This window comes from Barbatula barbatula (assembly GCF_947034865.1).
Source record: "Barbatula barbatula genome assembly, chromosome: 15".
Lineage (NCBI taxonomy): Eukaryota > Metazoa > Chordata > Actinopteri > Cypriniformes > Nemacheilidae > Barbatula > Barbatula barbatula.
In genome coordinates this window covers 19,546,831-19,574,290 of record NC_136778.1, presented here as the reverse complement: position 1 = coordinate 19,574,290, position 27,460 = coordinate 19,546,831, and the positions used below count along the sequence as shown (strand labels likewise).

At 38.3% G+C, this 27,460-nt stretch overlaps 1 protein-coding gene across 2 annotated transcripts; it reads right to left on the bottom strand.

Annotated features, from left to right (window-relative positions):
* Positions 1-7: 7 nt before the first annotated feature.
* Positions 8-26,674, bottom strand: ufl1 (UFM1-specific ligase 1). Of its 2 annotated transcripts, XM_079474174.1 has the most exons (20): positions 26,368-26,581; positions 25,433-25,714; positions 21,176-21,321; positions 20,948-20,976; positions 20,775-20,872; positions 20,526-20,640; positions 20,084-20,214; positions 16,799-16,857; positions 16,569-16,715; positions 14,105-14,280; positions 13,843-14,019; positions 7,856-7,961; positions 7,511-7,633; positions 7,261-7,381; positions 4,992-5,158; positions 4,779-4,906; positions 4,575-4,655; positions 4,184-4,269; positions 3,711-3,891; positions 8-1,013 (listed from the first exon to the last, which is right to left on the bottom strand). In XM_079474174.1, the coding sequence occupies exons 3-20, from the start codon at positions 21,282-21,284 to the stop codon at positions 813-815; spliced, it is 2,235 nt and encodes a 744-aa protein (XP_079330300.1). In that variant the 5' UTR covers positions 21,285-21,321; positions 25,433-25,714; positions 26,368-26,581; the 3' UTR covers positions 8-812. The 2 variants fall into 2 exon arrangements, with proteins under 2 accessions (XP_079330300.1, XP_079330299.1); XM_079474173.1 differs by lacking the exon at positions 25,433-25,714 and having other exon boundaries at positions 26,368-26,674.
* Between the last annotated feature and the right edge of the window lie 786 nt (positions 26,675-27,460).

The window sequence follows — 27,460 nt, the reverse complement described above, 5'->3', positions numbered from 1 at the left end:
TCTTTTTAATAAATCTGCAAAAATGTCAACAATTTTGTGTTTTTCAATATGGGGTGCTGTGTGTACATTAATGAGAAAAAAAATTACTTGAATGATTTTAGCAAATGGCTGCAATATAACAAAGTGACAAATTTAAGGGGGTGTGAATACTTTCCGTACCCACTGTATATACATACCGTCCAAATGTTTAGGATTACTTGAAAATGTATTTCTAATGATCTTAAAAATATTTTGTAGACAAATAAAGAATTGTGCCAACATAATTTATTTTATAAGGAAACCTCATTTTCATTACAAACATATTTTTTAAATGGATTATTTGGACCAAATAATAAATCAAAACAGTCAATATGAGTACAGCATAGATGAAAACTTCTTCAGTACTGTAAAAAAGCTTCAGATGCTGTAATCTCAAGAAGCTCCATGATAAAATGCGAAATGTACGATTCTAGTCAAAGGTAGGCTTTGAACAAGATGAACGGCGTTAATTTATTTTTTATGCTTTTAGTCATGACAATTGCAACAGCTACATTTATGTTATTTCATGGTTTTGATGGGTTTAATATTATTCTATTCATAATTCCCACTGCTACATGCAAAATGGTAAACGCCCCGACTATAGGGGAAAATCGTCTGGCATATACGTAAAGGTAAGTAAAACCATAAGGGTTGTCTCCTTTGTTTCATTGAGGCATGAGACAGAGGTGAATGATGTTTTTATTCACCTTTTAATTTAACAAATACAATTACAACTCACTTGACGAGACATATTTAATGTCTGTGGTTATATATGTTTACTTTAATAAACTGTGTTACTCTGTTACAGAAGGTTTTTTCTGAGTAAGGTCTTTAATGTCCCCAGTTAGAACGTGAAGCTCTCTCTCAAGGGTCTCCATATCATTAGAAGGCACAGAAGTGGAGTTTTCTTTCTGATCGCTCTTTTTGCCATGATCTTGTCCAATCAGCTGCTTAACCACAAGATTCTGGTACTGAGACAACAGTTTGTAGTGATCCTAGGAAACAAAGACAAAACACACAGGTTTGTACAACCAGGAAACTTGTTTCTTCTCCTGCACGGTGGAGGAAAATGTCATTACGGCAAGGTTTTTCTAACAGTAAAATAACACCCTTTATATATATTTAATATCTGTAATCAGACCTTACATTACACAGTAGTGAATCAACACAGTGTTACAATTTAACACAGTATCACTATTAAAACACTTTAGCACTTTTTTAAACAAAATATACAATAATTAATCACAGGTATTTACAGGTGATTTACCAGCGAAACAAACACTGAATTTTATTCTTCGTGGTTGATCCATCAAATCATACAGGACATAAAATGTGTTTGTGAGTGATTTGGGGGCTACATTTTTTCCCTTTCAGATCACTTTTTTATTTTTAGGTTTATTTTTAGTCTCAGATAACTAACAGAGCAAACCATTAACAAAACCACCGCAGCCCAATTGAATCACATAAAGTGAGATATATTTGTGCCACAAGTTAAATTGGACAGACGGTCTTTGATATCAACAATGACATATCCACCTATTGTTTGCGAATTTGTACTGGAAGTTAAGGGTAGTTCACGAACACGAGCATGCACATTAATGTTTGTTTATGTTGACAGTTTGAAGCAGTCTATACAAAAGTTAGTTCTGGTACACGAATCTGATTGCTGGGAGCCATGCAATATTCCACCAGTATTACCATGGAAACCATGGAAATGGCTTCACCGTTTGCATCACTCCCTACTAAACAAGATTTATGAAACTGAAAAGTTAAGTCCTAATGAATAATATTTAACAAAGCCCTGTGATCACAAATAAACCTGAGCAGATGTGAACGTACTTTTATGCATAAACTGCATATCAGGCATTTGTGTAACACTTGAGCCATTTGTGCCAAAATGGCTGTAATATTAATAAGATTATTTATTACAGCAAAGCCAATTATTTGCTGTGCACGCCGTTGTTGTTGTAGTCTCCTCTCCCCTTAGACGCTGTACTTCAATGGCTGAAATATTTGGTATTACTGAAACATATAGTAGACTGATAATAAATGTTTATTTAAACAAAACAATGTCTGATTGATCTAAAGGGTTTTGCATCTGACCTCTTACATGAACATTTTTGTTACTTGTATGATGTAGATGCAATTCTTCAAATGTAGAACGGCATTCGATCTTGCCGTGTAATCTCCTCTTGGCACAAAAGTCTTATTACTTCCACTGCAGGACAAACTCAGCATTGCACCCAAAATCGCTCTGTTTGCAGTAATACGATTCCAGGTTTGGGGGGGGGGTGTGGGAGGGTGGCAAGCTTGCTCAGGCATGTGATCAGCCAAGGACAAAAAAGAAGACTGCACGCACCCTTTAATGTTAGTAATTAAATGTTACATGCTTAAAAACCGGCAACTTCTTGCCAAAAATATATATTTTTCACTTAGCAACAAAAAACAAACCATTATAATTACCCAATTATGACAACTAAAACAATTTTTGAAATATCATTTCAAATGTTTATTAGTTTAACAGTCACCTAAACAATATTTAATAAAATAGGTTGATGCTTATGGAAATATATTATGCTAATGCAAAATAAGATGACCTTAACAAATGGCACCCCTTGAGTGTTTATATTAGGTCTGTCTTTTATTTCATTGTAATCATTCATTAAACAATAATTGAAGAGTAAAGAATACTTTGGCCTCAAGAGATTTCCTAACAAAGCCACTAGATGGCACATCTACATCATTCATACAGTGTTTGCATTCAGTAGAGACTTCAAGGACTTATACATACATACATACATACATACATACATACATACATACATACATACATACATACATACATACATACATACATACATACATACATACATACATACATACATACATACATACATACATACATACATACATACATACATACATACATACATACATACATACATACATACATACATACATACATACATACATACATACATACATACATACATACATACATACATACATACATACATACATACATACATACATACATACATACATACATACATACATACATACATACATACATACATACATACATACATACATACATACATACATACATACATACATACATACATACATATTAAATCGGGGAGTGGCCTATAGAGAAGGGGAACGTGATCTCAGCAGGGCAATGCATGCTGTGAATTTGGGACACCAACACCGCAGTAGAGACTTTGAAAAAGTAATGTTAGAGGTAGATGTTTAAATGTATATTATACGGAAAAATTACCTCCCTGCATGCTGAGAGGGGGTCAGTGGCCCCCCCACAACCGCCTCAGTCAGGAGGTGCTCGCAACAAGCTTTGGTTGTAATTCCGCTTACACAATCCGAGCATACACGATTTTCATCAACCGTGCATGGCTGGCATAAGTAGACAATTAGAATGTTAATTTCCGGGGTAATTTATAAGTCTAAGCACTGTTAATTATTATTTATATTGAGAATAGTTTTTCCCTGTTGTCCCGACAGACCTGCAATTCATTTATGGGGCACATCCCACCAGATGAAAACCACTGATTAATTTAAAACAACGATAACATCATTTTAAATACTTTAGGCAGAAACCTTTTTACGTTTTCGTATAGTGTGGCTATACATAACATTTATAACCCAAAACCTATGGTTTTTAGGCTCACAGGTACCTCAGGTATCTTGCTTTCCAGAAGAGCTATGATATGGGGCACACAGCGTCCTGGTGCATGCAGCATGCAGTGTGTGGTGTTCTGGAAGAGCAAGATGCTGGTCAGATGCAGGACAAGTGCTGGGTCTTCTGCTTCTCTTAGCTGCTCCAACAAAGCCTGACGGTGCACAAAAAGAGCCTGCCTGCAAAGATACACATCACATAAAATAAGCATACACTGCATGAAAATGCACTAAATTGCTTCACAATAGGTTTTCTTCCCTTTTAAGGAATAAAATGGTATTTAAGTATTGGGTTTGGTCATTTATGCTGTCCCTTTTAAAAACACATACGAGAAGTAAAAACTAAACAAAATGCAAATCAGCAACAGCTGAATACTGTTTAACAGTCTAGATTTTTGTTAAACGGTTAACAATAAACAGACAAAGCTGTGAAATAAAAGATAGTTCAACAGGACCATGGAAGTGGCTTTACCGCTCTCTTTTCTTATCTCCTTTCTTTAAAAGGAGTCCACAGATTTCTGCACTTGTCTCCAATGATGACAAAAAGTCTTCAAAGCTCTGAAAAAGTGAGAAATAGTGAGAATGGTTATAACATAATTTCTTAGTTGCCTTAATTGATAATGAGCCTTTCATAAGAGTCGACACTAAGAGCAAAACAAACAAAAAAAGGCTCAGTGGTAAGAGCATGGCGTTAACAATGCCAATGTAGTGGGTTCAATCCCAGGGGAATATACATACTTAGAAACAAATGTATAGGATAATGCGCTTTGGATAAAAGCCAAATGCATTAAAAAAAAGATCAGAGACCGCACAGATTCCATGTGGGCTTGGATATGACTGAAATGTACTATAATTGAATATACCTTTCCATTGAGACTGTTGTGTAACTTCATCAGAGGACCTTTAACATCATCTGAGAGCTTTGCCAGTATCTTAAGCCTCACCTGTAAAACAAGATGATATGTTACACATACGTAGACTAGAAAAAAGTTAAATGACATTGTAATTTTTAGTTCACAAAACATATGAACAAACCACTGTAACATAAACATGCAACAATTACAGACCTCACTGGGGATGGCAGATGGGCTGTCTGAGGGTATGTGTTCGGCAGCCACAAAGGTCAGCAGAACATTTGTCACATCTGTACACACAGTCTTCAAAGCATGCCTGACAATATTAGTCTGTACCTCATCTACGGTGTACATAAAATAGAGAAATAAACGGTCAAGAATTTGATGTCATGTTATGAAATTAAATGCTTGCTTAGATGAACAAACCTGAGAATAGTTTAGTTCCTTTCTCAAAAAGTCGAATGTTGTTATACAAGTTAGTGACCTCTTCTTGAAGTTCCTTCATGTTTTTCTTCTGACTTCCACCTGTTCCAGTCGAACTAGAGGACATCAAAGCTGAATGCACAACTTCCTGGTAGGTCTTTTTCAATGGCCTGGAGAGAATAACTTTCACCATAAGTTCCACACTTCAGTTTTTTAATTAATGTTGCACGGCAGCCGTACGCAGTTTTGTAGAAATACTGAGGTCCAAAAAATGAATTTGTGTGCAAATAAGATAACAATATCTAAAACCATGTCTGTCTTTTCATGTTCATCAGTAGAGAAAGTTAAAACATGGTCAAATAATATTTTTATACAAATACTACTAGACTGAAATACGACCTGTCTTTCATAAAGGAGCATTTGGGTTTGGAATGACAAAATATATTAATTCTGTTATCATTCTCTTACCTTTAAGTGAAGTTCCAGACAATTTTTTTTATTAAAAATAGGTCAACTTAAAATAATATAGAAACATAATTTAATAATGAGAATTAGTTTGAAAGGGATGCATTTGAATTGTTTGCAAATAATTAGTTTTTTTAATAGGCTAACCATAACCTATAAGCACACCTGAGGAGAAGGTTTGCGGTTTAGCATGTACTAGTAAAGGTCTGGTAGTGTTTTAGTATAACACAATTATATGTTTTCAGCGTTTTTCAATAGTTTGAATTACTGTATTTTACAATTGGTAATTTACTCAGGTTTGTTGTTTAAATGTTTAAAAAGAAGAGCGCTAACTCCTGAACGCCTGGAAAGAGGGAGAAAGCGACACAGTCAGCATTTTGCATTTGTTTATAGACGCAACATGTGAATGGCACTTAACATTTCTATGATAAAACATTAAACATTTAGCTACTTACAATGCTCAGTGAGTCTATTGCTATAGTAACGAATGCTCCAACTCAAACTCTATAGCGCCACCACCAGATTCACACATTACTTTATGGATCATAACATTTGAACCGTAATTCCTAGAAGCAGAAGTATTTTCCTTTTAAACCCTTGGCTGATGCCGATTCAATTGTATCTTATAGGGTTGTTCCGATTGACGATACTATAGTGTATCGATGATACTCGGACATATCGGCGATAGCTGATTCCTTACGATCCTAGACGATAATTGGCTGTTTGCCAAAATATGTTGCAAATTAATATTTAATTAAAAGCCCCTCGATACTATCGTGTATCGGCGTTCCATAGGCTTGCAATAGAACGATCTGACTTTAGAGAATATCGCTCAGCACTAGGACCTTATGACGTCATATGTTTTAAAAAAAAAATCTTTGCGACATACTTTTTCCGAAATCCTCCTTGACCATTTCTCTTATTTGCACCTAATTTGTTGTGTAGTATCTAGAGACAGTGCAAACAAAAAGTTATACAAATATTTTTGATTGGTTCTCATATAACGCATATAATGTCAACAGATTCAAAGATGAGCAAACCAATCGGTTTTAATGCTTTATCTTCGCCAAACTTTCATGGTACGTAAGCATGTATCACTTAAATTATTCGAATGTACTGTACTGATACATTACTGTAATGTACTGATAATCAGTAACAAGTAAAAATACTTTTTTCAAAGATTAACGTTATTGTCCATATTATGAACGGTCCATATACCCAGCAAACACAGAACGTTCCCCTAAAATCCGATTTTGGTCTCCTTTGGTTATTTTTGGGAGACAATGGTCCATGTGTCTACAATGGCTCAACCTTAATTTTATGAAGCAACATGAATGTGTTTTTGTTTAATTGCAAGCAAAAACTAAACAGTTCCTTGCCACCATTGACTACCATAGTTGGAAAATTGTAGTCAAAAGTGCCACAGAACTGCTTGTCTTCCTACATTCTTCAAAATATCTTAATTTGTGTTGAATAGAACAAAAAGATTGAAAGTTTCCCACTAAGGTAGTACATTTCTCCTACTATGGTGGTCAAGAACTGTTTGGTTACGAGCATTCTTCAAAATAACTTTTTCTGTGTTCATCAGAACAAAGAAATCTATACAGATTTGGAACAACTTGAGGGTGAGTAAATGAAGACAAAATTTGATTTAATTAACTTAACTGAATAGTGGTTCAACCTTAAAGGAACAGTCGTTAAGTGGTGACGAGAGGTCTACTTTGATAGCTCGCCATGAGCGTATATTATCATTTTTATAACAAAACTTTGTTGTGAATTTGCTTTAAGGTGACTTAATGTTTTGCACCTGATTAACTGCTCTGCAAGTTCCTGAAGCATCTCCTCCGAGCTGTCACACACCTTCTCCTCCAGCACTTCTATGATCTCTTCCAATGACAGGAAGGGCACCTCTGCTGGCTTATTTCGCCCTGGTATTCAAGGGGGAAATAATATGTATCCATAGAGCATAACATTTCCTATCACAAAATTTTGAACCAGTACCATAGTTTCGTGTCTGTTTCCACAAACAACAGAACTGTTTCTATCTCTGTCCATACCTTGAGAGGCATGTGCTGTCTCCTCATCGCTGTCGTCTTCTCTCCTGCCCTTCTTTTTTGTTTTTCGGATTCTAATCTCTCTGGCATTTCCTCCTCCACCTCCTTTCACACTCCCACTGCCCTCTGAGTATAGAGACAACACAAATACAACAACAGGCTTCTAACAAATTATCATGGAAGCATATAAACAGTCTGCTTTATGTCATAGCATTTGAATGCCATGTAAAAAAATTACCTAAATTCATAAATGTGAGATTATGAATAAAGTAAACATTATGAGAGTCATAGCATTACATAAAGCTAAAATACTGAATTTAAAGCTACTAAATATTTGAATCTGTTCACCTGAAGCTTTCTTCCGGCGGTCGTCTTTTTTATCTTTCTTCTCCAGTAATGCACATGTCTGTTTAAAATCATCCTCCATCAGAAACACAGGGTTATTTTTCACTTCCTACAAACAAAACAGAACAGATAAACACACATACAAAAATATACATAAAAACATAGGAAAAAAATGCTGAATCCAGAGCACAAAAAATGTGTAACCCAGTACACACAGACTTCAAAGTCCCACTGCATTCGATCATTTTATTACTTCTATTCCCAGAGTAGTGAGGTCAACAAAAAGATTAGGAAACAATTCAGTTTAGGGGCAATTCTCACTATTAAATAGTTGTTATAAGCATGCATTATTATTGGCATATTCGACATCCAAATGTCCCCTGACATACAGTACATCCGGAAAGTTTTCACAGAGCTTCACTTTTTCCACATTTTGTCATGTTACAGTCTTATAAGTATTCACAGCACAGGTTTCATTTACTTGCAAGCACCTTTTACACAAATTACAGCCTCAAGTCTTTTTGAGTATGAGGCTACAAGCTTGTCACATCTATTTTTAGGCAGTTTCTCCAATTCGTCTTTGCAAGATCTCTCAAGCTCCATCAGGTTGGCACAGCCATTTTCAGATCTCTCCAGAGATGTTCAATCTGGTTCAAGTCTGGGCTCTGGCTGGGCCACTCAAGGACATTCACATAGTTGTCCTGAAGCCACTCGTGGCTATGTGCTTAGGGTCATTGTCCTGTTGGAAGATGAACCTTCGCCCCAGTCTGAGGTCCAGAGCGCTCTGGAGCAGGTTTTCATCGATGATGTCTCTGTACATAGCTGCATTAAACTTTCCCTTGATCCTGACTAGTCTCCCAGTTCCTGCCGCTGAAAAACATGATATTGGCCAGGTGATGAGCGGTGCCTGGTTTGCCCAGGCATGACTAGGGATGGGTATTGTTAAGGTTTAAACGGTATTACTACTTTTATTGATACCACTTATCGATCCGGTACTCGAGTCTTATCAGTACTTTTTTTTTTTTTTATGAAAGATAAACTAAAGCTGGAGTTGTTTTCACTATTTAAAACATTCTTTACTGACCTAACATATCTTATTTCATCACTACAAATTCATTTTTAGGTAAGCTCTGCTTTATAATTTCTTAAGCATAATTTATTATTATTCATCCATTTTAAATGCAGTACTGTGAAAGCATTTCTAATGTTTTAAGATTTATTTAGGCTACTGCTGATTTAAATGTAGGCTATTTTTTTATGTGATGTGTTTATTAAATTATTACATACTAATTTAAAGAAACCTTATGCAATGTTTATGTCGGTGTTATTTAGGAAGACTGCTAGGCTAGCATACGTACCTGAGGACGTGGCTGATGAACTATTAGCTAGGCAGTCGAAAACTTTTTTCTGTCTGCACATAATGCACATTAGAAAGATGTTTTGCCAGATTACTTGTGTTTCCACTCTTGTTGCAACAAGCATTGTCTGCATCCACTCGAGTGAAATGTTACCAGACTTTAGACCGTTTGATTCTCTCAGCCATTGTCACTCTATTAAGCGCAAGCTTTCGTGTTATGTGCTTGCACGCTCTCGTGTTGTGTGCGCGCAAGCTCTGTGTTGTGTGGGACAGACGGACATTTCGCATGCGAGATTGCGAATAACGATAATGCAGGTAAATGTCTTTAATATTATCGCAAATTAGAAATGGTTTGTCAGTGAAAATATGCTAGGTAACGTTTATTTAGCAATAATAAATAGGAAACGTTTGTCTTAATTTATCCAGTACCGACAGCTGAACCGTTAACGTCAGAGCTTATCGATACTTCGGTCTTTCACAATTTAGCCCCGGAACCGATAAAGTACCGGGTTTCGGTACCCATCCCTAGACATGACCCTTGCCATTCAGCCCAAATAATTCAATCTTTGTTTCATCAGACCAGAAGTATTGTTCCTCATGGTCTGGGAGTCCTTCAGGTGGGCTGTCATGTGCCTTTTACTGAGAAGTGTTTTTCGTCTGGCCACTCTGCAATACAGGCCTGATTGGTGCAGAAATGATTGTTCTTCTGGAAGGTTCTCCTCTCTCCACAGAGACATGCTGGAGCTCTGTCAGAGTGACCATCGGGTTCTTGGTCACCTCCCTGACTAAGGCCCTTCTCCACCAATCGCTCAGTTTGGCCAGGCGGACAGCTCTAGGAAGAGTCCTGATGGTTCCAAACGTCTTCCATTTACAGATGATGGAGGCCACTGTGCTCATTGGGACCTTCAATGCTGCAGAAGTTTTCCTCTACCCTTCCCTAGATCTGTGCCTTGATTCAAACCTGTCTCGGAGGACTACAGACAATTCCTTGGACTTCATGGCTTGGTTTGTGCTCTGACATGCACTGTTAACTGTGGGACCTTATATAGACAGGTGTGTGCCTTTCCAAATCATGTCCAAACAACTGAATTTACCACAGGTGGACTTCAATCAAGTTGTAGAAACATCTCAAGGAAGATTAGTGGAAACAGGATGCACCTGAGCTCAATTTTGAGTGTCATGGGAAAGGCTGTGAATACTTATGTACATGTGCTTTTTTGTTTTTTATTTTTTACTGTAATAAATTTGCAAAGATTTCAAACAAACTTCTTTCACGTTGTCATTCTGGGGTATTGTTTGTAGAATTTCGAGGAAAATAATTAATTGAATCCATTTTGGAATATAACTGTAACATGAAACAATTTTGAAACACCAAAATTACACCACCTGATGAGAATATTCCCGCTAGCATGTTGTGCTCGCCATGCGAGCGCTTTTAACGTGGCGTGTTGCTAATGGGAGATGAGAATACCAGTCATATTCAAGTACTATCATTGTTTGTGCATATGTTCATACTTCATTGTTATACTTGTTATCTTTCTTCCTACTGTATACATATGATATAGCCAGAAGATAAATATAAATAAATAATAAATTTGATTACCAGAACTTAATTTGATACATTTTCATAACATGAAATAAAACTATTAATTCTGTGAAATAGATTTTTGGTCATTCCGCCCACCCCTACTTCATATTATTAACTCCTCACTCACTTTAGGTCATGCTCCAAAACTCTTTTTGCTAGCCATTATCAAACCTCTTATTAACCACACTTAGACCCAAATGAACTAGGAAACTATAGACCGTTATCAAATCTTCCATATCTGTCTAAAATAATGAAAAAAGTAGTATCTGCACAATTGTACTCTTTCCAACAAAAAAAAACACCTGCGTGAAAAATTGCTGTTGGGCTGGAGGCCACATCAAAGCACAGAAACCGCACTTGTTAAAATTACAAATGACCTACTCCTAGCATTAGGGCTGGTTTTCACTACTAGTTTGACTTGACCTTAGTGCCACATTCGTTACCATAGATCATGCCATACTGCTTGACCACCAACAGAATTATATTTAGGGACAAGGCTTAAGATCATATTTATCTGAACGATATCAGTTTGTCCATTTAAATTTACATTTATTCATTTGGCAGACGCTTTTATCCAAAGCGACTTACAAGTAGTTTTTTTACAGTGGCACATTACTGCAAAGCAATCAAGGGTAAGGTGCCTTGCTCAAGGGCACTTCAGTCATGACCTGCTTGCACTGAGATTCGAACCGACAACCTTCTGATCACAAGCCCAACGCTAGGCCACAGCTGACCCCTGATAAATGGGGAATCATCAATTCAAATGGCAGTAATTTTGGATAACCTCAAGGATCGGTTTTAGGACCCTTGCGATTCTCTATATACATGCTGGCCCAGGTAACATTGTTAGAAAACATGAAATTATTGAATTTCATAGCTATGCAGATGATACTCCGTTATTCATATCATCTTGACCAGATGAAACCTCAAAATTAATATTGGATGGCTATTAATTTTATTCTGCTAAAGATATTACTTATCAGCCCCAATACCTGTAAGCAGAATATTACAGATTACAACTTGCAAATAGAAGGATGCACTGTTACCTCAGCAAATATAGTTAAAGACCTTGACGTTAACTTGAATAGCAACCTTTCTTTTGAAAATCTCATCTCAAACGTCACAAAAACAGCTCCATCTTAGAAACATTGCCAAACTGAGGAATATTCTGTGTTTTTCTAATTCAGAAAAACTAGTTCATGCATTTATGACTTCAAGATTTGATTATTGTAATGCACTACTTGGTGGTTGTCCTGCATCGTCATTAAACACATTATAAGTGATTAGAAGTAGAATAAACTGTAAAGCATTAAACAGTTTACCTCCCGCTTATCTAACAGAGCTTCTATCACGCTACAACCCATCACGCTCGCAAAACTCCGGACTTCTCATAGTACCTAGAAAAACTAAAGGGGGTACATTTTTTATATTTGCGTAATTGCAATTTGCTGTTTCTCATTAGCATTGTGGAATAAAATGCAGGTGATAAATTCACAATATAAACAGCTGTGCACTTTGACTTTAGCCTTTAAGTTTATATAAGTTATAGGTTTAGAACGTGATGTTATTCATTTTGACATACAGCGTGAAAGCATTTTTTTATTTTGGCAGTAAAAATACTTTGTTTTTGTCTTGGTTGCGATTGTGTGTAAAAGAAATTACATAATTTTCAATTTGTGTTCCCGATATGCATTTTGTGTCAAAGCAACAAGAAATGTGTCAATTGTATAGCTACACAGTCATGTTGTGCTAACTACGTTAAGAAAATTGCTAAAAGTATAGGAAGAATTGTCATAGCGATTGTAAAAAAAAAACTTGCTTTGGTTTCGCATCCATACAATAAAAGTGAATAGGTATTGCCATTGTTCAGTTACTGATATTCTTCTTTTGTGTTCTGTACAAGAAATCGTACAGGTTTTTAATGACAAGAGAAGAAAAATGTCAGCAACATATTGGATGGCCTAGGTTGAGTAAGTAAACAGCACATTTTCTTGTTTGTAGGGTCAAATAAAGCATGATTATCACAGTATACAAAATAACGGAGGACATTTAAGCAGGATGTTACATATACTTGTATGAACTCTTTTGAAAAAGAAGCTGGATATAAATGTGTGGTTCACTCTGTAAAACCTAAACCTCTATAATCTTTGTTGTTACTTTAAATGGTTGTTGCTCAATCAACTGGTTAAATCCTCTTTCTAAAACATTTTATTTAGTACTTTATTTACAACTTTAGTTTAGCAAATTCTGCGCAGTACCTCTCTGTGCTCTCTGTCTGACATCCTGGAACAAAAATATCGCCAAATAACAGAGGAAGCATTTTCTCTGGGCACTAGTTCAGTGTCGGTCTGCTCCGCATCCATTTCTCCCGTTTCCACACTGCGCCCTGCAAGTCATGTGACCAAGCACACACGCCACCACCACACAAGACGTTTTTTTTTCTCGCATATAAAATGGGCATATATCTGTAAGAATGGATGTCTTGTCACGTGCATGAATGCACCAGATTTTTTACATGACAGCAAAATGTTGAGATTATATTAATAGCATAGCAATTGCGATTAATCGTGCAGCACTACTGAATACCCTTGAATCTTTATTGTCTGAATGATCAACGACTGTTTTCATGTTTCTTGTTAAAGTAATTTTTTAGGTACTTTTTCTCACAATTTTAAGTTTCTAACTCAAAATTCAGACCTCTTTTTAGAACTGTAAGACATACAATTGTGGACTATAATGTCCAATTAGGGAAAACTGTAAAACTGATGTTGTAAAAATAATATGAAGCAGAAAGCCAAGCCTCTGTTTGGTGATCCCAGGTGTTACGAACCTTATAAGTATTCCAAAGTATTTCGATAAGTAACACAATTTGTGTAATCCAAAGAAATACGTTACAGGTTCCTTTTTAAAACATGTATTTTGTCATCTGTAGTGAAATACATTTTAAAAGTAACCTTTCCAGCCCGGCCAATATTGCCCTATGCTGAGAGTACATTAAAGGAACAGTTTACAGAGCCCTGTAAATTGTAGGAAAACCTTACATACCTTCTGCGCTTTCTGCTGCATGATGTCATCAAATAAAGCAAGACATCCACGGATAAACTTCTCACTGATAACGAAAGTGGAGAGAATCCTTGCACTGGATTGCATGTTCATGGTCCTCACCACCTCATTTAAAAGAATTACTACATCCTCCTCCAACAGACTGCTTGGCAACATTGGCTACAAAATGATATTAGCTTAGCAAACTTGGAGCATTGTTAAGCGTAAACATTCAATTTTAAATCAAAATAATTAATGGTCATACCTGTATGTCTACCCAGGTGGCTGAGTTGATGGCCTCTTCAACTGAGGCCTCTAGCTGATCTACAATGGTTTTGCCAACACATGCAGATTTGAGAAATAGCAGCCTGTTAGACTTAAAATTCTTCTTTATGTAACCGACTGGATCAGGAATCCCTAGACGTGTCAGCGCCTCAAACTCTGCAGAGAAAAAAAATGGTCTGAGAAACATGGATGCAAATTGCAGCTATTGTGTGGATAGACCACTCTGTGCACTCATTTGCTGACGTGAAAGACAAAAGGTAGTCCAGCACGATTCCTTTTTCCATTGCTGAGTAATTCGACTGCATCTAATAGTGATTCATGAGTTGAGTATGTGCATTCAAATCATAACCCGCAAACTGAATAGTGATTGTCCAACGGTTTTGGATCCAAAAAGGGAAATTTCAATGAAAGGTGACAAGTTGGCATCCCTGGAGAAAGGTCACGTGTTCTTTCTAGTCTGTCCTTGTTTTATTTCCGTGTATTTGTTTTGTGGTGAGCACATGGCTGTTGTTTTGACCGATGGCCATGTGCTCACGTCATGCGTTTTGACCCCTTGTTAATCCATGAACAACCTGTCATTGTTTTTACCCTCACTCCCCTTCCTATTTATAAGGGGTTCGAGCCCGTAGGGCTAGAAACCTATTGTATTTGTTAGTTTTATTCTTTTTATTATTATTCTGCCCTAAAACTGAATGGGCAGCCTAAACTGTAAGGCCGACGGAGCTGAGACTCGGTCAGATGGTAGTAGTCTTGCTCGCTACTCAAATACTCTGAGCCAGCCATGTCGGACCATAGGGGGCGCTACAGCGATGCTGAATGTGTTTGCGTTTGTAACCCCTAAAGCGTTTGTCGCACACCCAAGTGTTTTATATCATTGTAATCATTGGCTCAAAACTAAAAAAATGTATATCTCAGATTTCATTTCCGGTATGCAAATATTTTCGCTAATTTGCATTTTATAAAAAAAAAAGAACTAGTCCCTGGTACGATCGGAACAAAACCAAAGCTGTAGAACTCTGTGGAGTGTGAATGTGAATAATTATCCAAAAAAAGTTTAAATTTCAATTCACCGTTGCTAGGGGGCGCCAAAACGTCTGAAGCGGAAGTGGCATATTTTACTAAAATGGCCATAACTCGTGAACCGTTTGAGCAATCTTCATGGGGATTAGACCATATCTGTAGACTATCAATCCAGGGTCACAGTAAAAAGGAGTTGGCGTTTGGCCACTAGGTGGCGCTATAATATACATGAATTCGAAAAGGGCTATAACTACCCAACCGTTTGCCCGATCGACTTATTATTTGGTATGGTGTGTCTTTGTGTCATGCACCATGACTGTATATAGGGACATTGTCGTATCTAAAGAAACATGGCGGTCATCGTCCAATGAAGTTTGAGCACTCATTAGACAGGGTTAACGGAGGCCGATCGAAACGACACTCGCTGGGCTTGTTCAACTCGTGGTCCTGAAGGTCTGTAAGAAATATGAACTCATTCGGCCACCGGGGGGCGAAATAACGCTTTAGGAGTGCATAAACAATTGTATAGGCTTTAATTAAGGTTAAAGCCTTTAGGATGAGAGTCCTCGGCCTACTTGATGAAGGCAAAGATACTTTAGATGCCTTAAAGTGCTCGAACCCGCTAAATGCTGCTTGCAGCTTTAATTCCTCTTGTTTCTCTTGTCTTTTCCAGTTCGTTGAGTGTTCATAGTATTATACTGCTCTTTCAGTCTAGTCAAGTCTTGCTGGGTCAAGACATTTGCTCAGTTGAGGTTCTTTGTTCTTGTCTAATTAAGAGACTGGTCAAGTTGTTTAGTATGTCCAGTCTAGTTATCTTTTGTAATTTTAAGTCAACTCTCCAGTGTAATTAGTTTTAAGTATTATGTCCAGTCAAGCCATCTTTTTTTTGGAGATATGTTCACAGTTTCCAGTGTGCTTTGGCCATGGGGGTACTCATGTACTCTGTCATCCGTGCAGTTTCCTCCCGGCTGAGTCTCTGGTGCTGTCTTCTGTCTTGACTCCTGGGACATAACCCATTTTCTGACCCAGCTCTCATGCCGAGAGTTTTCTCTGGCAGTTCCCCTGGTTAAAGTTTTGGCTCCCTGTCTGGTGTTTCTGCATCACTGTGACAGGCTCTCCGCTCAGTCGTTCTCCACTCTGCCAGGGTGTTCCCTACACCGTCCTGCTAGTCCTTCTGTAGCCCTGTGCTTCCAAACCTAGTCCCATTGCCCTGCACTGTCTTCGTTTGTTGTGGTCTTGCGTCAATAAATGAGTCAACTTTACATCACTAGAATCTGAGATTTTTGGAAAATTCTATCAACAGCATCTACAGAATGATACCACAGAAAAATTATCTTCTTGCAAACCTGCCATCCTTGCAACATTTTAGTGTGACAGGACTATACATTTACTATACTATACAGTATAGTAAAAAGGGAACCCACCTAAATACCCATTTTGTTTGAGAAAGGACTCAACCCAAGAGCTCTGGGTCTTGGAGTAGATGTCAGGAATGTAAATGGCTTTATCCTGCCTTCCTCCTGCCACTGAGCCCTTCAAACGACCACAGTTGACCAGTTCCTCCAGCACAGCTGAAAAACAAAACACACACAAGCTGTCTCTACACAGAATTAATTAACCGATTATTATTTTAACAACAATTTGCAATACTTACAGTACAACAGATTCTCCTGGAAACCATACATATTAATTAAATTGCTGATCTGCGTAGGCCTAGAAACAGAAATGGTAAACATAACACGGCAATGAACAAAGGACAGAGAAATGACAACATACTGGTTGAACTTTAAGTTAGTTCAGATAGTTTGATTTTATTTTAAATTTAATATGAGAATTTTAATGTTAAAAACAGAAAACTTAATTCCCAAACTGGCTGATATTAACAGAAGAAGAGAATATTTCTGTACCATGCTTTAAACATTAATCATATTTACTAGTGCTGTCAATCGATTAAAAAAAGATTGATTAATCACACATATTTTCTGCCATTAATCATGATTAATCGCACATAATACTTTAAATTAAATAATGTCACATTGAATCTCCAAATTAATGTAGAAACATCAGATTTCTTTAACAGCATCATTTTATGAATGAACGCCAACATTCTAACATTAGCACTGCAACAGAAGTCTGATTATTTATTTATTTTAACATTACTTATAGCCCTTCAATCTTGTGTGGTTTTGTTCATTCAAGCACGAAAAAGAGAACTTAAAACTGGTGCGGTGTCTGACCGATTCCAACGGTTTCAAATTAAGTGATTTACATGAATAAGACTGTGATTATATAATGTAACGCTAGACAATGGATGACAAAACAAGCAGATGCTGTTTTAATTGCGTTATGTAGTAAATATTATTGGAAGACTTCAAGTTTTTAAATCCTGTTTATATGGTTATGTGTTGTTCCCTTTTTGTCGGTCTCTCGACGTTGTGACGAGACTGACAGAATGGGGTTTGACTTGAGAACCAGTCATCTCGGACTCTTTGAAAAGGCCAACGAACTTGGCGAATGGGGCGGCACGACAGACTCCGCCCAATATATACAGGAATAAAACGGAAGATGGCGTGCCCATTCATTCACCTTTTTGGTTCTTCGGAACCTGCGAGGCTTATGCTGAGCGATCTTCGATTCTTTCTACTGGATCTACGACGCAGAGCAGCGGAACTTGGGCTCGGTCAATGTGACTTCCCTCGACTCTGGAGCAGCTAAAGGCTATGTCGGTATCCCAGGAAGAGCATGCTCTCGTGGCACAAGTGCACTTGTGTCCACAGACGTGCTACCTAGAGGCAGCAATCAAGGCTCCCTTCCAAAGCGTGTTCACCCTCGCCATCACTGATGTCGAGGGCTTTCACTGCGGCCGCTTTTCACCCTTCACGCCATGGCCATCCTGCAGATCCACCAGGCTAAGAGACCTAGGCACTCTCCCAAGTCATGGGACATTCTCTATCCTCAGAGGCGAATTCGCTCCCGTACTTCGGCTCGAGGTCTCCACCCTTCTGGAGAAGGGGGCAATCGAGCCCGTCCCCCTAGCGGAGATGTTTTAGGGGTGACAACCTCTACTTCATTAAGGTGGGGGGCTGCACAGAGGTTGGCGACTCCATACCTGCATGACCCCCACATGCCCAGTGGACTAGGTGGTGGGCAACCTGCGAGGCATTTACATTTACATTTATACATTTGGCAGACGCTTTTATCCAAAGCGACTTACAAGTAGTTTTATACAGTGGCACATTAATGCAGAGCAATCAGGAGTAAGGTGCCTTGCTCAAGGGCCCTTCAGTCATGACCTGCTGGCACTGAGATTAGAACCAGCAACCTTCTGATCACAAGCCCAACGCTCTTACCATTAGGCCACAGCACTGCCCCTGGGAGGAAGTCCACAACCTACGCCTCTACTCGGACCGAACGCGGAGCTCTCGCTCTGAGCAACTCTTTGTCTGTGTCGGGGACAGCGGGGGGCTGTCTCCAAACAGAGACTGGTGCACTGGATCGTGGACGCCATCCCTTGGCTTGCCGATCTCAGGCCCCTGTCCACTGTAGTGACGCTTACTCCGTCAGGGTGCAGCCTCCTCGTGGGCATTGGCTCAGAGCGCCTCTCTGGCAGACATCTGCAGAGCTGCGGGTTGAGCTGCAGGTTGAGCTGCGTCCAGCCTTTTTTTTCCCACATGGGCATCGAACCTGTGTCGGACCAGGTCTTGAGTAAGACCGGCGGTGGCAGGGTGTAATCCTGCAAAGCGCCTTCTCCCCTCTTCAGGCAAGTAAGTGCGCTATTCCAGCCTCCTTACTTCCTCCATTAGACGAAGTATAGGCATTCCTTCCATCACCAAGCACTTGGAGAGTACGAGCCTGGCAGAGCAGCTCGTATTCACGCCCAGTATATTTGAGTTTCCCACACGAGGTGAACCCATGTACCTGGGCTAGTGCTCCACACGTAGTGACTCCCCTCCTTGGGTAGTCCCGTCTGACGCTTTCTCACTCTTGGTTCCCGTCGGCGAACCTGTGACCTCCCCTCGGTGGTCTCCACCACTTGCGTGCTCCCCTGGGTTGGGCCCGCAATACAACTCCCATGAGTTCTCCCAACTGGTGAGACTGTGTAGGTATTTCACATATGATCTCCCTTCGGCAGATGTGGTAGCGCAGGCGAGGGGGTAGCACTTCCCAGTGCTCCTTACGGTGACGGGCGGCCTACTCGCCTCCAGAGTAGCTAGGCCACCGCCTGTACGGCTGGTAGTAAGAACCTCTCGTTGTGGTCACACAAATTGATGTCTTACTACACTACTGGATGGTTACGATTCGCAAGGATGTTAATTTGTGACTCACCAGGCCAGTCAGTGTCGTGCCGCTGTAAATTGTAATGCGGCGCAGTACTGTGGTGTTTTCCAGGGTAACCCCATTCTGTCAGACACAACGTCGAGAGACCGACAGAAAAGGAACGTCTTGGTTACGTATGTAACCTCGGTTCCCTGAGCGCCGGCACGCTGCAGCGCACAAGAGTGCCTCTAAAGTTCCTCAGCCCAAAAAGGTGAATGGGCACCATCTTCCCGTATGTATGGGGCGGAGTCTGGAGTGCCGCCCCATTTGCCAAGTTCATTGGCCTTTTCAAGTCAGAGATTACTGGTTCTCAAGTCAATCCCCATTCTGTCAGTCTCGACACAATGTCTTGTTCCCTCCATCAGGGAACCGAGGTTACATACGTAACCAAGACGTTTTTTAATGTGCTTTAAGACAAACCGATGGCAAATATATCATTTTAAACACCGCACAGCTGTGTCAGCTCTCAGTTTCGGCTGTACATGGAACTGCAGAGTGCAACTGAGTCAAGGCGGAGCTAATTAGCGAATTAATTTTTTTATGTTTACAGTTGTCTTAGACTTCTAATTTTCCATAAACTGTACATCATTCACAGTGAGAAATATGATCTAGGGTTGCTGACCTTGTGATGGCACTGAACAGCCCGCATATGCGAGCTTTGTGTCTGGAGAGGAAAGCTTTGGTAAAGATCACTCCTCTGTTGTACTGATCAATTTGTCCTTGGATAATTCTGCCCAGCCTTATATTCAGCTCCTAGTGTAGAATTTTTTTTAAATGAAAAATGGTTTTATACAAAACACAGAAAATCCATCACATTTGGACTCAATTACAGCGATGTGTTACACCACTGTTTACAAAATGTCAGGAATGAACATATATTTGGATGCATGTATGATGGTTTAACATTTTGATGTCAAGTTTGTAAAAAATGTGTCAGCTCTGAAATAACTGTCTCCCTATAGATTTGTAAGCAATTGCACCCTGTCTGGGATTACTCTGCAATTATCTCTAACCTACTGTAATCACAAAACAGAAATTCAATACTTGATACAGACTATACTCACTTCAGTAAGAAATTCTCCAGGTAGATCATATGTTTTGCAGAGCTCTGCGATGTTAAACTGTCCAGCCTCCTGTAGTTTATCATTTACCTCCTCAGCAAGGCAATCCAAGTATTTACTTTATTTGGGGAGAGCAGAAGTGCAACACCTATTTTTAACAGACTTTAGGAACAGTATATGATAATACAAAGCATGGCAACAATGCTAAATGTATTGAAAAAGACTGAAAAAAGGTCTTTAGATTTCACTCACTCATCAATCAGTTGGCCAAGAATCAGCTGTGTGCTCTTGTCTGATTTAGCTATTTCACTTGCTCTGCTCTCCACATGGACCAAATCAACACTGATAATCTGTGATATAATAACAAGATGTTCAAATATAATTCAATACTAAATGTTATGTGTTAAGTGACAGCTCAAACCAACCTTTTGAAGATCCACAAGATTAATCCTTCCTTAAAAGATAAAGCAAAATGTTAGTTTTATTTATTGTTAGATAATGATTATGAAAAGTCTTAAAATAAAATCCGTAGACACTATTATCACAGTTAATAAAACACCCATTAGTTAAAAATGTGAAGGTGAGTGAACTGGTCACATTTTTTTAAGTTTGAAGAGCTCACTGCATGTCATGTAAGTGGTGGGATCACAGACCTCCGTGCATGTAGAGCTCATCACGGATTTCTCTGCTTATCTGCCCAGGAGTCATATACTCTTTCCCATCCAAAGTGTGAAGCACATCTAGCCTCTTATCCTCCACCATCTTGGCTACTATTTCGATGCAGTTTCTCTCAGACAACCTGTGTTAAACATGAAAATGATCAGTGTAATGACAGCCAATTGTACAGGAGTCAGACACACAAAATAATTTTAAATCAAAAACCCTTCTTTTTACACAAGCTTACAAACTCCTATGGTTCTATAATTCAAATCTCAAAAAGGATGTTATTTTTCTTTATTGTGTTCATCCTTTTAGTCAAAAGGATACAAACACAAGTGACCGAACAAAACCGAACCTCCACCAGCCCATCATCACATCCACACACCTAATACAAGCACAGAACTAGGGATGCAACAATACAGCTCACCAACGGTTCAATACGAACCTCAGTTTTTCCCCCAAGGTTTTCGGTTTGGTCGGTTCTGATGGTTTGACACATGAAAGTGTTTTTTCTGTAAGACGTTGTGCACATCAGAGTATTTAAAATAACGTAATGCAAAACTTGCGATTGCTGTAATGGAAGTAAACGTGCGTAACACTGCGAACACCAGCGCTCAATGGGAAAGGTCAACAATAATATAATAAGGTGCACCACTGCTATTGCAATAAATTGGAAAAAATGCAATGCTAAATACTGTAGCTGCCTGGATGCGCTCTTGCTATGACTCAGCTATCCGAAAGGCCGCTGAGTGGCATGACTTTCATTAAATAGACTTTGGCAAGGTGCTGTAGACGCTCTTTCTGCATGTGCTGGGTGAGAGCAACGCGAATGTGCTGCTTTAGTATGCCATGTAAAAATACCTTCTTGATGTGACAAAATTCTGTCATTATCACTTTAGCCTGTGTCAGTTCGTCAGCATTATACTCAACAGCACATTGCTTCTCGTGTTGGAGGCAGTCTAGCTTCACCGCCCGACCACTACTCGCCAATGTTCCCTCCAAGCTGCACGCTTGCGCAATCGTGCACGGCTCTCGTGATCTCCACGCACAGCATATCTATGCAGCGCATAAAATAAAATCCTACCTGATCTTTAAATAAATGCATAAAAATTTATTTTGTACCATTTTGCAATGTAAGTCAGTGAGTGACAGGTGACAACAAGTGGTAACTACAGTAAAACAATGACTAACACTGTCCTGCCAATGACATGATGCTGCTCACACTTATTTACTTACGCAGCCAATCAATGTCATTAACAGCACTTTATGCGTACGTGCCACTTTATAGCTTTAGGTTTTTAGGTTAGTGGCACATCCACTCACCACGCCAAAGTAAAAAAGAAATGCGGTTCTTTTAAGATGGAATGGCTGTCGGAGTATGTGCGCACAGAAGAACAAGAGGTGAAACTGGATGAGATTTTTTCTTTTTTGAGCAAGAAAGGGCTGCTCTGCAAAACATGCTGCGAAGCCAAGGTAACAAGGGAGTTTTCAGAGGGAAAAATGTGGATCATGCCATCAACCTGGACGAAGTCTACAACCACTGGAGAAGTGATAAGGACAGATGGGAAAAATAAGGTAAAATTTAAGTCCACCGATCAGATTTGTGCTTACAGTATTCTAATGTCATTTATTAAGAATTTCCATTTGTGGATTTTAATCATCAAATGCTGTTACTAGATTATGATTAGTAAAATTCTAATTAAAACTTTTTTTACAGACACAGAGTTACAGGAATTTGCACTGTATCACATGCATGTATAACATCTCACATTGCTCCAAGGAATTCTCAGGGAGTTTGTGTGTTTGCTCACACTAGGGCTGCAACAACGAATCGATACAAATAGATTATTAAAAATGTTGGCAACGAATTTCATTATCGATTCGTTGTGTCGCGCGACTTACACCACATGTTTGAGTATAAACAAAAGTTGATCGCACCGCGCAGCAGAGCGGAGAAAAAATACATTTAAAAAAGCAGAGCGGAGGTAGAGGAAAGACCATCAGAGAGACCCGTAACATTGTTCTTAAACATGGCTGAGACAGATGAATCAATACGACCAAGATATATATCATCCAAGGTATGGGAATATTTCACCCTAAATTAATCGAAAAAGTGTGTTCATTGCAAGATATGCAAAGGCGACATGGCCTGGAACGGGAGCACCACGGTGATGATACAGCACCTAAAACGTAAATATGTTGGAGTCCTTGATGAGGAAGGGAGTTCAACAGCAGGGTAAGTCACTACAAATTACTACTTTTGTTCTGTTTTGAAGTAAAATGAATGTAACGTCCCTCCAGTAGCTCTTCTGGTGCTGGTGTTTACTCGTTATACAGTTTAATAAGCATGACAAGTTAGCGTTAGCTCGTTAATAACAGTAGTAGGCTAAAGCAGGGGTGGTAACGTTATATAGTTAGCAAGACAAAAAACAAGTTTTTAGTACCTTCCCTCTTTTTGCCCATTAATATTTCAATCTGTTGTCCTGTATAAATTCTCAGCAAGGCTACATTTATTTGATCTAAATGACAGTAAAACAGCAATACTGAGATATATTGAAATAGAAAACGATTAATTTTAATTTGTAATATTTTAAATTGTACATTTTTTTATTTATATTTAAAAATGTATTCTTATGATGATATATATGTATGTGTGTGTGTGTGTGTGTGTGTGCGCGTGCCTTCTCTGTAATTTCTCTTTGTGTTACTTGCCATAACACAACTAGTAGCTAAAACAACAAGTATGTATTAAAGTTAAAGTAATTTGTGCTATTACACATACTCATACTATCTTTTTGATTCCAGAAAAAAACAGCAAACCATGAGAGGCTTCTTGATGGGAAATGCATCATGTACACCACAGCAAGCTGTAAAAATAATATAATAATATAATAAGTAATAATAAAGCTTTCGAAATATGTTTTGCACTGTCAGTTCTATTTTTCAATAAAGGGTTGAAAATTAAAGCTTTTTTATTTTTTATCCGATTCATAGATTAATCGAACAAATAATCGACACCGGGATGGGCAATTACGCCCGAGTGGCTTCTCTCTGGGTGTTTAATTAGCTGACACACACATATTCATCCATAGATTTCTGTGAGGACTGACTCCCAAGTAATTTTACATAATTTAGGGAAAGTTGTATTGTGTCACGACAGATAGTTAGGCCGATAACGCCTTGACGAAGTATTTTTGTTGTTAGAACAAAAGGAAGATTTTTTTTGTTAGAAGATATCTGCAATTATGATTGTTATGCAATGTTGTTATGCGATGATGTATTGTGTGCTCGTGCTTTAGTTCAGCCCCCTGCACACCTTCAGGAGGTCTTCTGTTTTCGGAAATAATCGTACAGCTGTATCTGTCTTTTATAAATGTGATCAAACTAAAGACTATTCGAAGATACAAAGTATGCATATATTCTATTTTATTGAATCGATTTACTCAAACTGCACATTTATGCATATATTCAAGAGGAGAGAATCTAAATCATTTAAACACTGGTTTTAAAAGCATGCATTAGATATACTTTGCGCATTTATGTAGATTTTGTGTAATTACAAATAATATCTGCACCGTTTTTTTTTTATAAAAGTTAAGACCTGAAAATGTCAAATGGTGAAACTGCCAAGGAATGATAAAAAATTACATATTTGATCTATCTAGAAGGAATGTAAACATACAAGAAAAAATACATAATTTCTTTAATAAAATGTATTTTATTTATTTATTGGGACATATGCTGATTAATCTTGGACAATGTGGTGAGGAAGGCGGGATGGGAGCCGGTGAAATTGCAATGTTCCCTAAATTTAACCTGCGTGACCTCAAAATATATTTGGGAGCATTTGTGCGAGTGCATTACTGTACAGAACACGATAACAACTGAACAATGTATGTGCATACTGTGAGCAGAGCCACTTCTCCACATCTTCCAAATGAAGGGAATCCCACAAAGACTTTTGCCAGTTTTGTGATGTGGAGTTTCAACAATATGGCTGACTCTCATTCCAGCCATCTCCTGTCTTTTGAAAACATGGACTGCTATCAGGTCTTAATTAATCAACCTCTTTTAAAGATCTTTTAAAGCTCAGTAAACCCTCAACTGAGGAAGATCCGGATGATGTGGAAGTTTCTTCTGTTCTCCAATTACATCCTCTTTCTCAAGAAGCTGAAAAGTGATTCAACCACCTGTGTTAAGATATATTCCATTATGTCTACCTTCAAGCTAAAACTCAGAGAAGAAATTACCAATTTTATGGCTCCTTCATGTGGGAGAAGATTCTGCAGCTTCACTTTTGTGAAGCAGACAGGGCAAGGGCAGATTTTTCAAATCTTGCAGCCCTAGTCACAGCCCTACGTGGATGACCTCTAGGATGAATGCACAACAGCAAATACCATTCTGAAAAGGCTCAAAGATAATGCAGATCTGGCTGCCAGGTGGGTGGCTCAAGCTTTCCTGTAGATCAGTGGTAAGCTCAGTGGTAAGCGCAAGGCAAGGTTGTGGGTTCGATCCCAGTTGATTGCAGATACCTATGTAAAATGTATAGGATAATGCTTTGTAAGTTTTTGTGGCCCTCACTGCGGTACCTATATCCAGTATCCCAGAGCGAATTGCAAGGCCAAACAAACACTGTAAATATGGACTCTTTGCATATATCATGTTTTGGCCAATAAACATATTTAAAATTTAAGATGTGCTAACTTAAGATATACAGTATACCATAGAAACACGTGGCGAAATAATCTACAAATACAGAAGAAGCAAACTTTGCAAAACACAAAATTGATGATGGCAATGCCAATACTTTTGGTCACGACTCCATTATGTTAAACTGTGCAGCTCATTCACTCAGACGCAAAGAACAGCCAGATGACATGCTATGCAACTTAACAGCAGTATTTGCGAGTCCGCGTAGTCATATGGATCTATTGCAGCCGGAAACAAATTTCACTCTCAAAATAGATTAAAACAGAGTAAACTAACTGTGCGCCATAGATTAAACTCGCATACAAACAAGCACGACGGGAAACACACGAGTAAAGAAGGAATTGCCATCATCATGACAGCAATGTCCTATTTATTTCTTAGCTTTTTTAACTGTAGGCTTTATAACAACACTTTCAGCACTACTACCACCATATTAATTCCAACAACAACAATAATAATAATAGTGTTTTTTTACCTTTGAACAGTCTCTGCAAACTGAGCCCTTTGAAAGTCCGCAGCTAGACGTCTGATTTCCTCCCAATCGGCTTCCATGACTTTATATATTCAACAAAACCTTTGCACTCGAACTAATGAAGAATTTGATAATTGTTTAAAATGATCACAAACTCAAACAGCAGTCGCACTAAAAGCAAACACACGTCAGCAGCGACAAGTCAACGTCAGAGGGAAAAGCAAGAGGGACAATTTCTTCTTTGTTTTTTGGAGCCTCACATACCTAAATACTGCATTACCGCCATCTAGCGGCGATACATTTTATAGTCCATTCCAGTTTGTCGGTATATTAAAATAAGCAGCTCTACGTGTATAATTTGTGTCCAGTCCAGTGTGTCTTGAATTACTGCAAAACCTCAGGCTTATCCCATCATATATATATATATATATATTTTTTTTAACTGTGCCTACAATACTTTACATGTGAAAACATCAGTATATTTTGTTTAAATCTGAAGTTATAAACTTGTTTTATTTAAATTATTTAACACTTGCTAACATTAAATCTTTTAAAAATATATATCATTTGAACCAGTTTGTCCCATTTCAATTCTCTGGTATTTGGTAGAAATGTTGTCACTCACAGAATGGAACAAAATGATCATTTTACTTAAAAACATATCTCTAAATAGTCAATTTAGAAAAAGCAAAAATAGCTTTGGTATCTACATTTGGTGTGGCAGAAAATCAATAAAGCAGTGGCAATAATACAACTGGGATATTCTCATCAAGTGATCCAACCAAATTATTATTTGTATCTTTTCCATATGTTTGAGTGATTATATTTTTAGGTGTTATGAAGGTGTAGAATAGGATTATTTGTTTTACCATGACTTTAGAAATGGTGAAACCTGTAAATATATTTTTTTTGTCAAGAAATCACCTTCATTGAGGCTTAAGTGTGTGCTTTCTATAAATCACTTTCGGGGAGGGTCGAATGGAATGCTTTTGATCATGACTGCATGTTCTTCATTTATGTGGAGACTTTTTTGAAATCTTTTGGTTGCTGTTTAGGCCATAATTAAAATGACTCTTCATTTAAATGACTCTTCATT